This window comes from Barbatula barbatula (genome assembly GCF_947034865.1).
Source record: "Barbatula barbatula genome assembly, chromosome: 9".
Classification (NCBI taxonomy): Eukaryota; Metazoa; Chordata; class Actinopteri; order Cypriniformes; family Nemacheilidae; genus Barbatula; species Barbatula barbatula.
This window is the reverse complement of record NC_136772.1, coordinates 10266334-10284905: the sequence shown is the minus strand read 5'-3', so window position 1 is coordinate 10284905 and position 18572 is coordinate 10266334. Positions and strand designations below refer to the sequence as shown.

Below are 18572 nucleotides of genomic sequence, written 5' to 3'. Positions count from 1 at the left end.
TCATGTTGTTGTACTGCCCCATCTAGTGTTTAGGAGTGAACTTGCCTTTGTCTAAACGTTAAGTTAACTTTCATAAATGAATGCGGTGAAGGACAATATAAACCATTTATATATATATTTATATAAAAACATATAAGTCAGCCAGTCAAAAGTGTAGAAACATTATTTTAATACATAAAGAGGAAAAACATTGTACTAACGACATTGCAGGTTTAAGACAGTTGATGTAAAATGTGCCCTTGGAAACACTTTCTGGTGTAGAACCATCCAAATATTTGGCAATATATTATATCGAAAAGGAAGGTTTATCATAGCTCATCTTTGGCCTGTACAAAAAGAAACAATTATTAATATTTTGGACTAATACATTGCTGCCTATATATGCTTTTTACGTAAGACCAAAACACATTCTGCACCATGGGCGTAGCTAGCCCCTTTTTAGGGGTGCTTCAGCACCCCCTAAAAAGAAGCTCAGCACCCCTAAAACTTGGAGTAAGAAATGTTGTTATTCTAGTCTTTTACAAGAATCTGGATTTTGGAGTTAGTTGAATCAATGTTAAAATGATTAAGTTATTTTTCAATAGACCCATTTTTTGTTTTTGTGTGGAAAGAGGGTGGGTGGTGGCAGTGGGGCTCATTGGGTGCTCAGCACCCCTAAAGCTCTGACCCTAAAATCGCTCCTGTTCTGCAGTATAATAAATGTAAACAATTTTAACAGAAATTAGACTTATATGTTGATTAAATCATTAAAACTTTAATGACCTTAATATTGTAAGCTGCATGTACAGCAAAATACATTTCTTACAACAAGTTCAAGTGTGACATACCAGCAAGTTAAATGCGATAACAGCATAAATGTAATTTGAACAAAACAAATTGATTAAATAAAGGCAAGTCTCGAAATGCAGTGTGTGATCACACTGATCATCCTCAGTTAATTGTTAACACCTTAAAATGACACCTACATATGCATATACAATACAACATATAACGAACATTTAATTAGATGTATGATTTTCTTGATGTGTCTGGACATACACACCTTTTTTCTTGCACAGTAGCATGGAAAAAGTTCATCTTTTGGTTGTTCCACTAGAGCCATGCCATCTCGAACCTTGGGGTCAGTGACTTGCAGTTTAGCGTACTTCTACGTACACACACACACACACACACACACAAAAAAGGAGTGAGAAAACGGAATAAATACAAAGATTTCATTGAGCTTGCAAAACTTCACTGGCTAGTTAGATTTGAAGGAATCTTATAATCACAATTTACTTTTAAGAATTACATTTACTTTAAAGAAAAAACACAATATGAACCTTTAGAATCATTATAAAAGTAATCAAATCCTAGTAGAATTTAACATATTTCAATTCAAGATTAAGAAAGCATAACTCATAACATGTGTCCTTATCGGCAGAAAGAATCGCATAAAATTCAAGTAGCTGCTATGGTTTTGACCTCCAACACCTCCACATCTCAAGGTTTATAGTTCTGAAGTGCGTTTAAATCAGAATGTGTGTTTAAAGATTAATGTTTGCAGCATGTGGTCATAGAAAACCGTAAAAGTTTTCAGATTCATGACCTCAGGGTTACATGACTACTGTGAACACAAACCAAGTCTGGGATCATTTCCTACTATTTACGAAAGTGGTATGAGGGTCTTTGGAGATACTGACCAAAATAAGCGATATACATTTAATTTCATTTTAAGTGTATGCTTTAGTTGCCAAAGAAACAAGATAAAATACACCATTTTAAGTTATATTCTCTGAAACAGCCTCTATGGCAAAACAAACCGATCCACAAGTTAAATTTTTACGAAATGTTGATAACCATTAATCCAGGTTCTTGCGTATTAATATTGTCCGGCAACTGACGTGACATTTTGAATAATTGAGATTTATTGTATAAAACTACAATATTATGTTTAACTGAAGAAAGAAAGCTGGCATGTGACGAGGGTAAGTAAATTATTAGAATTTTTATTTTGGGGTAAACTTTGATATAAATTCTAAACTCTATAGTTTTGAGATCAAATGTCCTCACAAAATTAGTAATGCCAGTTATTTTTGGTCCCCATGAGGAAAACAGCTTAAAAATCAAACCAAACTGTGTTTATTTGAAAAGGCACAGAGGAGTTTTATGTGAGGGTCAGGGGATGGAATACACAGTTTATACAAATCATTTTGTCTATGCAAAGTCCTCTTAAAAAACAGAAACCGACTGTGTGTGTGTGTGTGTGTGTGTGTGTGTGTGTGTGTGTGTGTTTGTGTGTGTGTACGTGGCATGCAGGCAGTACAACGCGTGTTATTTGATCTTTGTATTTTGTGGCCTTGAGCACAACACATAAAACTTGGATGAAGATGGAAGATCAAGATAGGATAAGATATACACACTGATAAGTCCTAAGAAACAAAGAATTTGAACAATGATATTAAAAAACAAATAAGTGAGTTACAAGCGAGAAACAAAATACAACTTCCACCAATCAGTAGTGTCAGCAAAACAACAACCCCTCATCTGTTGGTATAGCCACCAGCACAACATAAATGACAGAATACAGATGTGAAGAAATATCACCATCAAATTTTACCTGGAAGAGTTTGAAATAGTAACAGAATATACTGTCACCCATCAAATGGGTTCGTGCAAACTGCTGACCTGCCAGGGCGATTTTCTTTGCCTTGATGAGTGTGGGAGAGAAACGGAGAGAGAGAGATAGAGAAAGAGAGAGAGGGCAGAAATGAAAGAGAGGGAGGTGTCACAAATTTGATATTTAAGCGTTTAACTACTTTCGCAACTGCACAGCAAAGATATGAACTCGATTACCTGCTCACACATTGTAACACCATGACAAGACTATCTAGCTACAACAGTGGCCAATTGCTTTTATATCTTTTAATATAAGAAACGTAATGACAAAATAATGAATAACAACTGTAAGAAAGTCAATGTGTTTCGAGATCTTTTAATATACAAGTTTGTCATGAGTGAATCAAATGTGTGAATGTGATGTACCTCCTCATCATGGTCTTTAGCCCACTGGATCTTCTCCAGTAGATCGCTGAGGTCGGCTTTGAAGGGGATGTAGTGCACCCACGGCTGGAGCTGTTTGTAGAAATGCTCAAAATAGGTGGAGTCGTGTTTAAACACCACGCTGTCTCCTGCGAGCAGATAAGGCAGTCTGTACGCTGCTACCGTACCGTCCACGTTGATCTGGTACTTGTACTGTTCAGAAACAAGACTAGTTTAGAATAACATTCAGCTCTTACACCCTTTAAGTGTGCATTAGGTCATTTTTTCCAATAAGACTTTATAGCTAAACAAACAATACTTTAAAGAAAAAGATCTATCCAAAACTGTCTTATAATTTACTTCACCTCATGCCATCCCAGCTGTATACGGCTTACTATCTTTTGAAATAAAATGATACATTTAAGAGAAAACAATGAATGAGATAAATTAAAATATTGCGTTCACCTCTAGGTGGCCTGGATGTTATGATGACATGAGAAGTTAAATTAAACTCATGAACTGCTCACTGTATCAGATTAACCGCTCCTTAGAAATGCAATAAAGTAATCAAGCGTGATAAATTAACCTCTGATATCTATGTAAACATCTCTCACCTTAAAGAAGTCAAAAAAGGATACATGCTTGACAAGAGACCCGTAAAGACTCTCATCATGCTTAAAAAAGAAGAAATTGGTGAAGGCCGCATCCAGCACGTCAGGGTTTGCCCGGGCCAATTTAACCAGCTCCAGACGCTCTCGCCTGCTGTCTCGGCCCCTCCAGAACGCTTGACCTATCTTCTGCTCCCATGCTGGACCTGTGTGTCCCTGAACAGACATCATGTCCAGACTCACTCTGTCACATCAGAAATGGCCAAAACATTTGATGTAAGAGTGAGTACTAATACATTCACACACAAAACAAAGTAAAATCTATTTAGCAGAGTAATGTCAAATCAATTTGGTATATTTTACTAGAGAAAATTAAATTTTATATTGCATGCATGCTGTCTTCATGACCAGACACTAGTTTATATAAATACAAATTATATTAAAGATACAGAATTCATCATGTTAATTGTTTAAAAGTTGATTTTATATGCTCCAAGCATCATGGTTACGCTATTTTACCTGTCCATGGTCTCCAATACAGATTCAGTGAGGTCATAGGTCGGCATGACAATGTCTTGCGTGTCATTGGATCCACACCACGAAAAAATTGGGCTTGGATTCTCAGATGCACTTCTCTTCTCCAGGGGCCAGTCCCCCAAATTCACGAAGAACTCAATATCTGGAAGCCTAACCTTGTGACACAAGGTTTTTTGAGTGAAAATTAATTTAATATAAGAAATTGTACACACGCAAATCTAACATCCTTACTGCGGTGTTATGGCGCCATCTATAGGTTAAAAAAGAAAAGTGACTGAGGAAATGTTTATTGTCTAAAACCTGAATTTATATTATAAAACCTATTAAAAACTTACTTTACGTGTAAGTGAGAGAAGGAAAGCATCCATGAAGATCCTAAATCCAACATGTTCTCCATGTGTTTTTATATAAACCTAAAAGTAAACAAACAAGCACTTCATTTTAAAACTATTCTAGATACTAGAACACATTATTCAGTTTTGTCTGATAATGTGTACACAAATAATGTGTCCATAAATACAAAAAATTGCCCATGAAATAAACTGAAATGTTGTTTGGGTGTTTGTACCTGGTTGTTTTTGATTGTATAATGGCACAGGCTATGTCTCTTCTCAAAGCGCTGAGGGATCTCATGGGCATTACGGTCAGGATCCACACTGGGGAAAACAGATAAATCACTATCTATTTGAGAGAAAGTGGCAGGGCAGTGCATGTTCTTTTCCCATAATGCGCCACTGGGCTCTGGGCAGTCACATGACTCGTGATACACTGCACCTGTACAGAGAGAAATTGAGAGTCAGAAAAAGCGAGACGACAACGGTAAAAGACAAATAAGGGGGTGATTCTCTAGAAATGATTATTCTCACCTCGGAGCACATATGGTGACTTCCCCACTTGCTTGTCTTCAAGCAGAACCTGGATGTGCAGATCTGTGTAACTGGCATACATGCGATACCGAACCAGAAAGGATCCATCATTCCGGTCTAAAATCTGGACCCAGATCCTGGCATACGGGTCCGTTGGAGATGTAATCTTAACTTCAAATGTCTTCTCTCCGGGTGATGTTGTGAAACTGAGGATAGGGCAAGCGAGGTGACTGATATTAGACAGACACAGACAGTGTCGGTTCCATCTATGGTCAGGATGACAGTCATAGAGGGAGAGACTGATTTGTGTCAGGGTACTGATAGTGTCAAAGAAATGTGACTCCAAAGAACTGAGAAGGTTCATTTGCTTGACTGAAAATCAAAGAATTGCATGTGTTGAGAATTCACCTGGCATAGATTGTGTTCTCACCACAGAAGTCTGTTACAATGCTGTCAAAAGACAGCAACCTCTCGTCAATATTATATCAGAAAATATGAAATACTTTTTTAGCTGTTCTCTACTAGCACTTTGTGGTTCTTTGTGCATGACCTCAATGTAACACATATTGATTATCATTACACCCCTGGTGAGATTTGAACCCACAACCTTTCAGCCCAGATCTTAATCCACACAGACCATACAACCCACATCGCGGGATTTAGACCAGCTCTTACTTTCTTCCGGTAGTGTCCACTGTCTGGATGTAGAAAAATCGGGCAGGGACAACAACGTTGGTCTCCAGTCCCGGACCCCAGATGACAGTATGACTCGCGCTGGGCACTGACACCGCCTCTGATCTCCGCGTCATAACACCATATAACAAGAGCACTAAAAGTTTTCGCAGCATTTTTATGGAGTGTGGGCAAACGTCAAGATTGGCATGTGGTGTGAATCATCGGGCGATGGGTGCGTTTATTTATCGACTCTTTAGACCGGCATCTCTCTTAAGTCCTAAAAACATGAATGTTACTTCCACTCGATGACACACACTAAGGTATGCAGAACCTTATTGAGAAAATCTCGGTAACAAATCGAAGTTGAATATGATTGGTCGTTTTCACCCATGGCGTAATTTACTGGAAGCTGATTGGATGTTTGAAAGGAAGAGGAAAGACGCCTGCGCGTATTGCTCACTCCATTGTTTTCATTGTGCATAGCGGTTCCACCAGTCACGTGGGATTGATAATCATTAAAATACCACAGTATTTGCAACAATTTTAATGGAAATACAGAAAAAATATGATACATCAACTAGATTATAGCAATATATAGGGTGAATTGTCCTAAAGTGGGACACTGCCTAATGTGGGACGTTAAAGGTGTAATGTTTGTAGTTCCCCCCTAAATAAATGAACGACAGTGAAACTATTGGTTAGTCAAAGCTGTGTCAAAATCACATGACCTCTAAGATGTCCAGTCATATTTGAGGGTGGAGCAATCAACAAACAAGAAGACCGCCCAAAGGTCAGCGATAGAGTTTTGACAAACTTGATATTAAGTATAAATTAATTTTAAACAAAGCAGCGATGCTACTTTTTGGTCTAATGTGCTTATGAAATGTTCGTCCATCAAAAAGTAGTATAACTTTATAACTTTTGATCAAATTTCCTTGTGTCCCACTGGTTTCAAAAAGTGAGACAGTTTGATTATACTAATGTGAGACAGTTTGATTATACTAATGTGAGACAGCACTTCAGACATGGTTTGTTTTTGCAATATTAGAATGCTATTACTGCAGATGTTTAAAGGAGCAGTTCCTTCAAAATGAAAAGTATGTCATTATTTACTCACCGTCTTTTCAGTTCAAACCTGTACATCTCTCATAAGCAGAACACAAAAGTTGATATTTTGAAGAATGTTGTTAACAAGATGTTAATGGTGGGCTGTGCTGTTCTGTTACCAACATTTTGGTAACAAAATGTGAGCTACTCTTTTACGGTCATGGGAATTTTTTATTCTTGGGAGATGGTTTGAATGATTTTTGTGGTTCTTTCTAAAAGACTGTAACTGTATGATTGTATGTGTTTGTTTAGTAAATTAGAAACATAAGTAAAATGTAAACACAAAGGGTCTTTAATGTTTTGAACTGCAGTTGATAGCATGTTCATTAATTCTGACTTAAGGTTGAATCTTGCCCAAAGTTTGGTTCATTGCAAGCTGTGTTTTTGTTGTTTTTGCTGCAAGATTTTCTATTTTGTCTTCAAAAATGTGTTTGTTAAATACAGTTTTTTACAGCAGGTTTAACAAATAAAAAAAAATCGATATACGGTATAGCATTATGCTGTAGTACATGGTGAGTTGCTGATGTCGTATTTACAATATATTTGGACATATATTTGCAAACATTCCCTGAAACATTCTTTAATAAACTGATACTTTTTTAAATGACCCAAATAATCGAACCTTGACACCACTGAATGAATGATTCTTGTTGGACTCTTACCAGTCCATCGTGTGACAGATACAAACAAGTCTTACAGTGTTGTGTACATCAATCAATGTTTATTTCAATTTGATTTGCATCAACATATTTTTCCATTTTATTTTCAACCTCTATAACACTACTATAATATCAAGAAGAACGAAAGGTGGCATTATCCATTGAAACAAGACCGACAATGCTGCCTTCTCTGAAGGAATCAGAGGGGGTGGAGGAAACTACAGTTAGACCTACAGAACTTCAGTCAGAATATCAGACACGGTACCGTCTTTAAACAGGTACAACTTTCACAGAGGAATATCCAAATGATCTTTGTCAATAATTTAGTTCAATGACCGTGTCACTGTCCCCCAAGTTGAACTGTACATTTTCATATAAAAACTGAGAACATACAAACAAAACACCCTGTCTGTGAGACTCGTATTTTTATTCTAATTTTGACTCTGAAGATGATCATTGGATCACCTGTGGAAACAAATGTAATGATGAACATGAACTAAAACCCACAGGTTTCTTCAGCAGACTGTCTCTACATGGCTGTGGCTTCTGATTGGCTGACCATAATGGTGACTTTAGTGTCTTGTGTCCAATTTCACACTCTCCACACATGCAATTCCTTTTTCGTAACATCTGTCTTCCTGTCTTGTAGAGTAATGCGCTGTAATTTAAAACTCAACTTAACAAATATTGCGTAATAGCACAGGTTCGACGAATGGCTAAGGATGTGTGTCTGCGTTAGCCTTGAGTTTGTGTATTTCAATGCACAACATTAACGTTACGGTGTAGCAGCTCGTATATACAAAGCCAAATTGGCAGAGGCATGAACTATGGAAGAAATGCTGAGTTTGTTACAGTAAAGCACTAGAAGGTCAGAGGTTATCAAAGGAAAAATCATAGAAATACAACATGAGTCTCCAATACGATTCCGGAAGATTTAGCCCACATTTAACACATTTTCACGTAAGGCCTGCCACGAACTGCAGGCTGACTCACTCGGTTTAATCTTTCCAGAAACATATTTTAAAAACATGAAGATTCATCAGTAGCGCCCACTGATCGTTCTAAAACACCATTTCCACAGTCGAAAGACAACCAGAAGACAATAGTAAACAATCGTCTGACACTACAGTAGTAAAGTATAAAACATTATATTGAGAAAAAGAAGAAACAAAAATTTGTCCCTTGAATACTGGAATGTGAAGGAAATCTCTCCACAAATGCAATTGAAACTTTCGCAGAAAAAACAGAGGTCATTTACTTGTCGTTCTCAGTGAGGTACAAAACAACGCACAATCTTTGTTACATGTGCCCCAAGGCAACCAAAGAGACTAGAATTAAAACGAAATAACAGGCCAGCTGAAATTGTTCCTTTTTAAGAAAAACAAACATCATGACAAATAAAAAACGAACTGTATTTGTACTTTTACAGACACGCTTAAAAAGCCAATGCCTCTGTCTGAGTGTGGCTGGCTTGTCGTATCTACAAGTAAGTGCCCAGAATATCAACCACAGACGAGAATGAATTCATCGCTAGTTTACAGTTTAAAATACTTCACCCATCTAGAATATGGCACATTAAGTATTACATATGCTTAATGAAGAGAAACACGCTCGAAAAAGACCCCACTGGTACACATTCGTCACATGGCACCAAATACATTTTACTACTCGTACTTCTAGAATAATTTCACGTCATACGCTTCTAGGGGAGGGTGAAGTTACTTCTTGAGACTGAATAAAAAGTTGGTTGTGGTGCTTTTTGAGAGCTAGCAGCAAAGAAACGGAAAAATGTTGCGTCGTTAAATTTGTGACTGAACATCAGTGGGTCTGGCCAAATACGTTGCCGTTGGCCTGCGCTCTCTGTACGAACTGTGAAAATTCGTATCTTGGTGATTACTTGGAATATGATGGTGAATACATTTATCTCATATATGACAAGTGGTAAATATTCAGAAAATATACACTGCTAAAAAGAATAGGGATGAGGTCTTTAAAAAAACTAAATAATTTGGCCTTATAGCAATGCAGGTATACATTTTTGTTTATATATATTTGTTTCCTATTTCAAAAAATATAAAGTTTTTAGTCATAGTTTCTATTATTGGCTTAGGTTATTGAATAAAAGTTTTCTATTTCCCTTTGTTTTAAAGTAACATGCTGCTTTTTAATATGGCAGTTTTATGTTTTTTTAGGTCATCCATTTTGTTTCATGCACTCTTGATGATTTCGTACCTTTCGAACTATCTACACAGCGTGAACCAATTTTGCTTCTTGTGAGGAGACCCCGATCAACCCCTGTACATAAATTACGATGTTTGATTTCCAGCGTAGGAGCATGGAACACCTTTTACTTGTAAATGCTAATGGTACATGTCCATCATAGTCAGGCCTTAGTCTCTTTAACCAATCACTGTAAGACAATCCTGTACACAGACAGAACAGATGCTGACAAGTCCGTTTGTCCTTCTCCGTCCATCCTTAAGCGCCCTCTGTCTCTTTTAAAGAGTGAAAGTCCAAGTACCAGAGTAGCGTCCTCTTGTGGCATGAAAGCAAAAAGCCCCCTCACCCAGGACCATCTAAAACTGATACCACTTCTTGTCTTTGCATTTCAACATCAGCTGTGGGCAACATTGAAAAAGAACAAAATTAGCAACATATGTTTATCATTAAACATACTGTATAATTCAAAGTGATTAATTTGCTAATAAGGTGGAATCTATAATGAGCATGTTTGTCATTTTGTGGCTCATCTCATCTCCTCCGCCATACCTCGTGAGCATGTTTTGAGAAAGTTTCAGCACTAGACATCATCAGGGCAGTTCTATCCTCCAGCTCTCCTAGCCTCTGTCCTCTCTCATCCAGGGCAATGCGAGCTCGGGCCAGTTCCCCCACCACCCCGCCTGCTGCTGCCTTCATGCCCTCCATACCCCCCTGTCCTGGAATGTGCTGTGCCAGGCTGCGGGAGGCCTTACCTGCCGCTGCCTCACCGACTGTATAAAATGAGAAAAAATGATGAAAAATGATTTACACATTAAAACTGGGTTGTTTCATTAAGTGAGGCCCTTGTCTGCATAAGTGATGGAATAATCGGTGAACTAGGCTTGAAAATAACAGCCAAAAGTCTGGATTTCTGATAATATGCTTACAGACATACAAACATACACACGCACACACACACACACACAGGTATACATTAATTTCACTCACACAGCTCTTCTCGGTCGAACGTTTGGGCATTGCCGCCAAAAAAGCCCTTAAGAAAGCCACGGTTCTGAGCCTCAGGAGTCTCAATAGGTGTAAAGAGTTCCCCTAACATCTCCTGTAATTACAAGAGTGAACATAAAATCAATAAATAGAAAGAAAACACACATTGGAATGAAAGCGAGATGTGTTAAAAATAACAGCACAAACATTCACCAGCAGATGTCAGTAGTTACACATTTTTTTTAAAATGCAGTTTTTTATAAAATGCAAGTCCACAGGTTCATGTCTTTAAAAGTAAAAAATACAGATAGAGGCAACATAAAAGAAATCCCTGCTACTTCTTTCGATGTATTAATGATGTCTAATTTAAGCAAATCGACGGATCTGTTCAAGAAACTGACCTTTATTTACAACATTAAAACTGGTAATGCACTGTTAGTGCTTTACAGCGAAACTGCTTTGCACATGCTCCAATCACATATGTCCCCCACTCACTTATAAGGGCAGAGACTTTGGAGAGAGATGGAAATTTGATCTCATGACATAGCCGTTTGGATGACACTTGGGGAACGGAGTGATACAGGAACTCAATATTTCTCCATATCTCGGACGAGCCGTCGTATTGTGTCCCTTTCTCGCAGTGTCTTTCAAGCGTGCAAAACCGCCGTTTGAAACGCGCCCTGCCTGCTGCACACTTTCGTTCTCCTTCATGATTAAATTGGTGGCAGGTGTCTTGAAATCTTTATGACGCAAGTTTTCTATGTGAAGGGACTGATTATTCTCCTTAGCCAATCACATGAAAATTAAACATATAAAGTAGCGACGGCAATGTTCGGGAAAAAAGCGCAGTAAAAGTACCGATACAGCACTTAAAATGTACTCAATTAAAAGTAGCCTACACTGTTTTTAAACTACATAAAGTACATTTCCTGAAAAAAGCGACTCAATTTCAGTTATTTGAGTATTTGTAATTCGTTACTTTACACCACTGTAAACCAGTGACTTCCAGTTCATCCATTACAGTGAGCATAAATGGTCAGTGCTCTATATAGTGCACACTATACTAATAATGTGGGTACAGTGCACAGTGTACATCCTACATACTGAAAAACCAGTCTGAATATAACATGGTACTATGCTATTTCGAACTGTGACAGGAGGAATGAAAAAGGGGAGAAGGGACAGAATGACAACCTGTGCAAGAGAAATTACAGCAGAGATACAGCAGGGCTCAGCTCAGCAGAGCTCAAAGCATTCATGACAAGCATGACATTTCACTTCAATAGGCACAGAGGCATGCACGCACGCACATACGCATAAAGCCAAACCCACCTGTAGGTTGTCACACATTTCCTGGCTGTAAGTGATTCTCTGCATCTCTGTAGGAGAGCACAGATACAGCGCCTGTCCTCCGTTCGTGAAGCAGAAGGTCCTGGCAATGCGCATGTCTGTAAGCGGCAGGTAGCTGACGTCTAGGAGAGGTCGTAAACTTGGAAGGCTGTAAAACACACACATAAAATGGAAAAGATACAAGGCTTAGCTAATACACTCCAAAGATACCGACCAATTAGAAATAACAGTAACAGTGCTCTTAGGATTAGGTGGGTTTCTGTCATCTGAATAGTGTTGATACTGAAAAGCAAAGTTAAACCACACCATACCAAGTTTAGGACAAAATAAATGTTGACGTGAACCTGAGAGTCATGATGTGTCCATTGGCGCAGAAGCAGGCCAGACACACGCTGTTACACACGGACACTATGTCCGCACGCAACACGAAGGATGATTCTGTGATGTTGTGCACGTAGAGACAGGCCTGGGAAGGCATGAGGAAGACCTTTGCCTGCCTCTCCGAACACACAACGGCTAAGTGACCATCTCCACTGGCCTCTTGAGAGGAGGAAGGCGAGAAATTGACCAGCTTCCGTTTGCGGGGTCGATCTGGGTCTTCTGGGGCATGTTGGTCCCGCCACATCTCGCAGGGATTTTGGATTAGAGCACCCCCAAAGTCCAGGAAGCCTAACCGCAGAATGGAGCCCTTGAGCATTAACACGGTTCCTGTGAGAGAAAACGAAAAACAACAATTTATTTCTCGTTCAAGGCCAAGTATGAAACTAATATGTTAAGGCATGTTAGGTCCTACCAGTGGGTGCCACAGTAACCGGGTCTTCCTGACGTTCCTGCTCATCCATAGGTATGGATATTGGGATGATGAGGACCAGGCCCAGACTAGTCCCCACCCAGAGGCAGGGCGTAGGCATGGAGTCTGACTTATGCCCATACGACTCCGCAAACTGCAGGGTGGTTACAGCCTCTTTTGTCTCTCTGTCTATGCTGGAAACACTGGAGCTCCGTGAACGACTGAATGAGTTTTCTCGGCTCTCTGAGAAGGAATGAAAAAGAGGAGAAAGAAAGGAAGGTGGGGGAGAAGAGGAATGTCAGGAAAGATGGAAGAAGAAAGACAGACGGATGATTATGAGTAGTAAAAGATAGAAAAGAATTGCAGAGAGAGAAAGAAAGAAGATATTAGAAACAGAAAGAGGGCATCAGACAGGAGGATCCTTTTGCTGTTTGAAAAAAAATAATATGCTTCTTATTTGAGAGAACACAGACAAAAAGACAAAAGTTTAGCCACTCCATATTTGTGGTTAAATTTATATAAAGTGATCCAGGGATACAATTGTAAACACAACATTGTTGAGACACACACACACACACACACACACACCGATGCACATAATGGGCGCACAAATCTGCAAATGAATTTCTCCTAATTAAATGTTCAGACACACAGCACATGAATTTACAATTCCAGACTCATTTAGGACTTTAAACTGCTGTTTTTATTGCATCAACGACATGTTCAAATAGCTGGGACCCCACGTAAAACCATTCCAACCTTTCCTGATTTACTCCTCTTATTTAGACAAAACAAATAATCAGCAAACTCAAGAATATAAAAAAATATCAAGACAAGAATATACTTTTATTTGCACCTGTACAAGGGTACTGGAAACATATTTGTTAGATTTACCTGTGTAATGTGCAAATACACAACCTAGAGGGATTTTATTTTTGATGTAGGCCTACTTTGTAAGTAACATGCAGCTGTACTAGCCTGGTTAAGCTTAACTGTCAAACTCTGTTATTAGGAAAAAAAATTTAAGAATCAGTGAAATTAAATGAATAGGCATCGATTCTGGAAGTTCTCTCTGAAATCATTATTGTCAATGAAACAAATTACAGACATCATAGTTTGCCTATTATTTACGTTGTTCTTAGTACACTCAATTATCCTTCTGCTTTAATTTTTGGAAATCAAGTCAAAGAATAATGTTTTAAAAATGTTAAACCTCTATGACCTCATAATATCAACATTGATGTCAACAATAATGATGACTTATAAAACATGACTTATAATTACTGTCTGCAGAATCATTTAATCTTTAAAGACATTTCCCCACCCTCATGCTGTTTTAGTAAATAAAACATTCTACCTTCCCATGAAGAAAGTTCCGAAATATGGGCTTGGAACAACATGGCGGAGAGAAAACGATGAAAGAATCTTTCATTATTTCATTATCTGTGTTAACAAACAGAAGTGGTTTCAATGATACTGATTAAATCTCGTCTTGGAGTGCGATGCATGGTTAACAATTAAAAAACTGTAGTCAAGCACACTAGGAGTGTCTAGGAGATGTCACGTGGGACGGACAGACGACGACAAGCTGACAACACTGCAGATCGACAGAGGCTGGTGTGAAACACAAAGCATTTTATAATGTTCAGACACAGCGTGAATCCAAACCTGAAGATGAAATGCAAGGTGAAGACTCTAAACATCATTAAATGTGACGAGAGAAGGTTTCTGACCAAGCAACTATGAGCCACAGGACGGGACGGAGAGAAACGGGACGGGACGCTACAAGATGAGAGGTCCTAGGGTCGTGACCCCGGAGGCCTCAAATGCTCCTCCTTACCTCTCTCGCTCCAGGAGTAGGTGCTGATGTGATGCTCATCGTGAGAGTACATACTGACTCCGTGTAACTGCTGCAGCATGGCCCGTCGGGACGGATAACCTACCACCAAACGTACGTACACATGTATATACGCACAACATTCCAACGGTCACAATTACACACACGAACGGGACGACCCACAACCATAAAATACAAAATGACATGTACATACACAAAAATTTTGGATGCATACGAAACGTGAAGACACGACCAGACCGTAACATTGTACAGAGAGGGACAGAAACAGAGAGAAAGAGGAAAAGAACAAAGATGAACCGATGTGAAAAAAAGAAGATACAAAGAAGGTCCATGGCAGGTTGATATTTTTACCTATACAAACAACTACAACAATTCAATACATATAATAAAAAATAACCTGAAGACCAACAGCAAAATAAAATAATTTCTCAGTTGTGAGGTTGGCGTCAAAGTTAGGATTCTAATAGTGTGTGTCTGTAGACTACTAACATTCAATGGAAATGATGTCGGCCAGACTGATTTTACAAATCATTCACTTTACAAAGCATTATAAATCAATGGAAAATAAACACAAAAGCAACAAATCCAAACACTCTCTCTCTTATACAGTCACACACTGCTTATAGGTTTGTGTGAAGACACACAAATTGACCTTTTCTATTAGCGACAGCACCTGTATCTGTGGGGACAGTGAAGATAATTAGCAGAATCCATCCTGTTAGCCTGTTAGTGTGAATATTTCATGAAAGGGACGAGCGAAGGAAAAAATCTGCTTGTTTTCTCTCTCTGGGACTCCCCTGCTTAGGTCGTTGACTGTCAATCACTGCGGAAGTGCCAGATGACAAACCTTTTATTAGAAACACCAACAACGCCCTTGCCCTTCAAACCACTTCTGTGAAAGCCTAATTTCGCCCATGCTTTATATCTCAATCAGTCTCTTTTTCGAGCGAGAGAGGAGCATGCTCGCTGTGTTTTGCGTCTTGTGTCTTGTCACACAATGCTGCCGACTGTGTATGCTGCATCCCAATTGTATCCGTCCATCTGTTAAACACTGTGTGCAACTTGAAATTTATAACTGTTGTGTCACAATTGTTTCGGGATTTAGTCAGAAAGAAGAATTTGTCTTTCCGTAATTTGTGTTTCCATGCTTCGCGCTTATTTATTCAAGACTACATATCCCAGTGTTCATACCTCCTGCAGCTTTGTCTTCCTGCAGCGTGTCTCATTAGCGATGGCCTGGCTCTCCTTGCTGCTAATTGACCTTTAATTATCCCAACGACCCCACTGCGGCACCACATGCCTGTTGCTGTAGCGACAGGGATGCATGCCACGCGTTGAGACCAAAGAAGCGGTAGGAAGTCCTCTAACGGACAATAACATTTCTCAACGAGGGGAGAAAAAATAAGTAACGTCTACAACTCGACCAAGCAGTGAGATGGGACATTGATTCATTACAACATGAAGACACTGCTCAATCCAAAACATCCAAGCTGTATTTGAGGGATTTAGGGATGACTGTGCTTGAAAATCTGCCAGGATCTACAGGTGAACAAGTCAGAGAAAAAAAACTATAAAAAGAGTGTTTTGACTAGCTGTTTTAAGGGACCTAAATTAAATTAAATTAAATAAAGATTGTTTAAAATCACATAGATGGTCATTTGGAGGGTGCTCTATTCATTGTGAAAATCTAATAAACAGTGTGACACGATCCGTATGCTGTCGTTCGACTTTGGCAGCTTGTCCTGGTTGGTGTCCTTCACGTAAACAGGATTAGGAATACAGGTGGTGACCATTAGATTAGTGAGTGACAGGAAGTCAGGACGCAGTGAGGGTATGATCTAAGTGATGTGTTACTGCTGTACAGACAACACTATTATAGATACAAATTGACTTAATGACTGACAAGGACAGAGCATTAACAAAGTATATACGAAAGTCAGGCACATTAGCGTGTGCAAATGACACACAAAAGTCTTTAGAGTAAGAGACAGCAAGGCCACGAAAACAGTATAGTATTAAAATAGGGTAGACCTCCTAAAAGAATCAATAATTGTTGAGTAGTTTAAATAGAAGTTAAAACAAATAATATACGATAAAATTTTAAATAAAATCAAGTGTTATATAAGCCATTAACTAGACCGATAACCAAACACAGGCATGTGCGTCCGATGATACTGTCTATAGTTGACTTGTCTGCATAGCCTGCATTACATTGCGGGTTCCCAGAACAATCTACACTAAACATGCTATACAAACTGTTAAGATCAGACTGAAATGTCCTTGGGTCCTTCAGAATAACATGTAGAGCTCCAGAAGCGACACACAGCCAGAGCAAAGCTTTGAATTTGCCTCTTATTCCACTGTTATTTTCTCAATGGTCATTCCAGAATGACAGAGGGTTTTAAGTTTTGAGGAATATCATATCACAATACACGTTTGATTTCATGATATGACCCCTAAAAGAGCAAAGAAACACACGCAACCATGCACACACACTACAATGTTTTCAACACGGCAGCAATATGCACAAACTCGATATGCAGAAACGTGTGGCAACACAGCATTAGTTGGATTGTCCACACATTTTGTCTACTCTAGTGATCCCTGAGGGAACATTAAACATTTCTCGCTAAGTAAGAGGGTCAAACAGAAAGAACAGGCCATAAATTTGACACAAACCTAAGCTAGGTTCTTTAGAGACCTTCTACATTTATTTTTCAATTAACATCACCAACCCACCTGTCGAACGACTGTGTGCAGAGGCGGTGATTAAAAGCATTAAAACAAAAGTGTAATTAGGCTCGCAGTAGCGTCTGCTTCATCCTCCATGTTTGAAGCACAGATACAGTCTCAAACATTAAAGGGACCAAGGATCCCCAAAGCTTGTACAGCAAAGTCATTTTTGTGAGTCACATTTGAGCAGGTTTGTGCTGTGTCTTGTTATGGTTTTACAAATGAGCAAATGCAAATTATATACACTTAATAACAACATTCATTCGACTCATCATAATTTTGACCTCAACTGGAATAAATTGGATTGAATTGAAGTTTAGCACACAAACCTAATATGAGACCACAAAAACCTGTCGCTGAATTTCAGGTTTAAGAAGCAAAATGCAGAATAAAGGTGTGTAAAAAAACTACCGTTACCCCTTTTCCAGTAACAACATTCTGGTGCCGGTGTTCTGTGGAATTGTCCTAATTTATCAGATTTTCCAACGTCAGCGCGAAAATGAATATAATCCAAACCACATCGACAAAATAAATAGGTTTGATTTTTCAACCTGTTTACAACACTGTCAGATTGTCCTACTAGTTTAAAATAAACATGTAAATTGAGATTAGTCAGATTATCCTACCGGTATGAAATAAACATGTAGGATTAATTTACAGCGCTAATCAAATTATCGTAGTATGATTTTGCAGTGCAAAAAAAAATTACGTAACATTGATGTGTGCATGCATGGTAGGACAATCTGACGGGTAGGATGAAATTTTATGATACCGAGCCCAATGTTGTCCTATTCTGTGCTTTCTCCAAAGGTGGTTCGGGGGAAAGCAATTATGACCTTTTTCTTTTTTGTCAGCTTTAAATTCTTGTCTATTTTTTAACTACTAAAATGACTAAGATTGACAATAAAGACTGTGGTGTGTAATGATTGTATTTACAGTAGGCATTATGCAGGTTAAATATCATATTTGCACTTCAAGGGACAATTCGCCCCCCCAAAAAATCGGTCATTTTCACTCACCCTCAAATTGTTCCAAATCTGTATAAATGTATTTTTTTTATTGAAGACTCCAATGCTTGTAACCAAACAGTTCTTGGCTACCATTGGTTACCATAGTAGGAAAATGACAATGGTAGTCAAAAGTGCCCCGGAATTCTTTGCATTA

At 38.6% G+C, this 18572-nt stretch overlaps 2 protein-coding genes across 4 annotated transcripts in view; both read right to left on the bottom strand.

The window, feature by feature from the left end:
- Positions 1–151: 151 nt before the first annotated feature.
- On the bottom strand, positions 152–6033 carry poglut2 (protein O-glucosyltransferase 2). 3 transcript variants are annotated; one of them, XM_079465123.1, is made up of 10 exons: positions 5708–6033; positions 5033–5238; positions 4735–4940; positions 4502–4579; positions 4149–4321; positions 3636–3873; positions 3025–3234; positions 2600–2689; positions 1043–1147; positions 152–326 (listed from the first exon to the last, which is right to left on the bottom strand). In XM_079465123.1, exons 1-10 carry the CDS (start codon positions 5878–5880, stop codon positions 309–311), a joined length of 1497 nt encoding a protein of 498 aa, XP_079321249.1. In that variant the 5' UTR covers positions 5881–6033; the 3' UTR covers positions 152–308. The 3 variants fall into 3 exon arrangements, with proteins under 3 accessions (XP_079321249.1, XP_079321248.1, XP_079321250.1); XM_079465122.1 differs by having other exon boundaries at positions 5033–5298; positions 5708–6003; XM_079465124.1 differs by having other exon boundaries at positions 5033–5404; positions 5708–5824.
- A 1484-nt stretch (positions 6034–7517) lies between these two features.
- stxbp5l (syntaxin binding protein 5L) overlaps positions 7518–18572 on the bottom strand; it is a 128840-nt gene continuing 117785 nt past the window's right edge. Inside the window, exons 22-27 of the mRNA XM_079463995.1 lie at positions 12821–13060; positions 12372–12735; positions 12010–12175; positions 10681–10792; positions 10243–10463; positions 7518–10091 (exon numbers count right to left, since the gene is read on the bottom strand). Coding sequence (XP_079320121.1) covers positions 10050–10091; positions 10243–10463; positions 10681–10792; positions 12010–12175; positions 12372–12735; positions 12821–13060 — 1145 coding nt within the window. The 3' untranslated portion in view covers positions 7518–10049. The remainder of the gene's footprint in view (positions 10092–10242; positions 10464–10680; positions 10793–12009; positions 12176–12371; positions 12736–12820; positions 13061–18572) is intronic.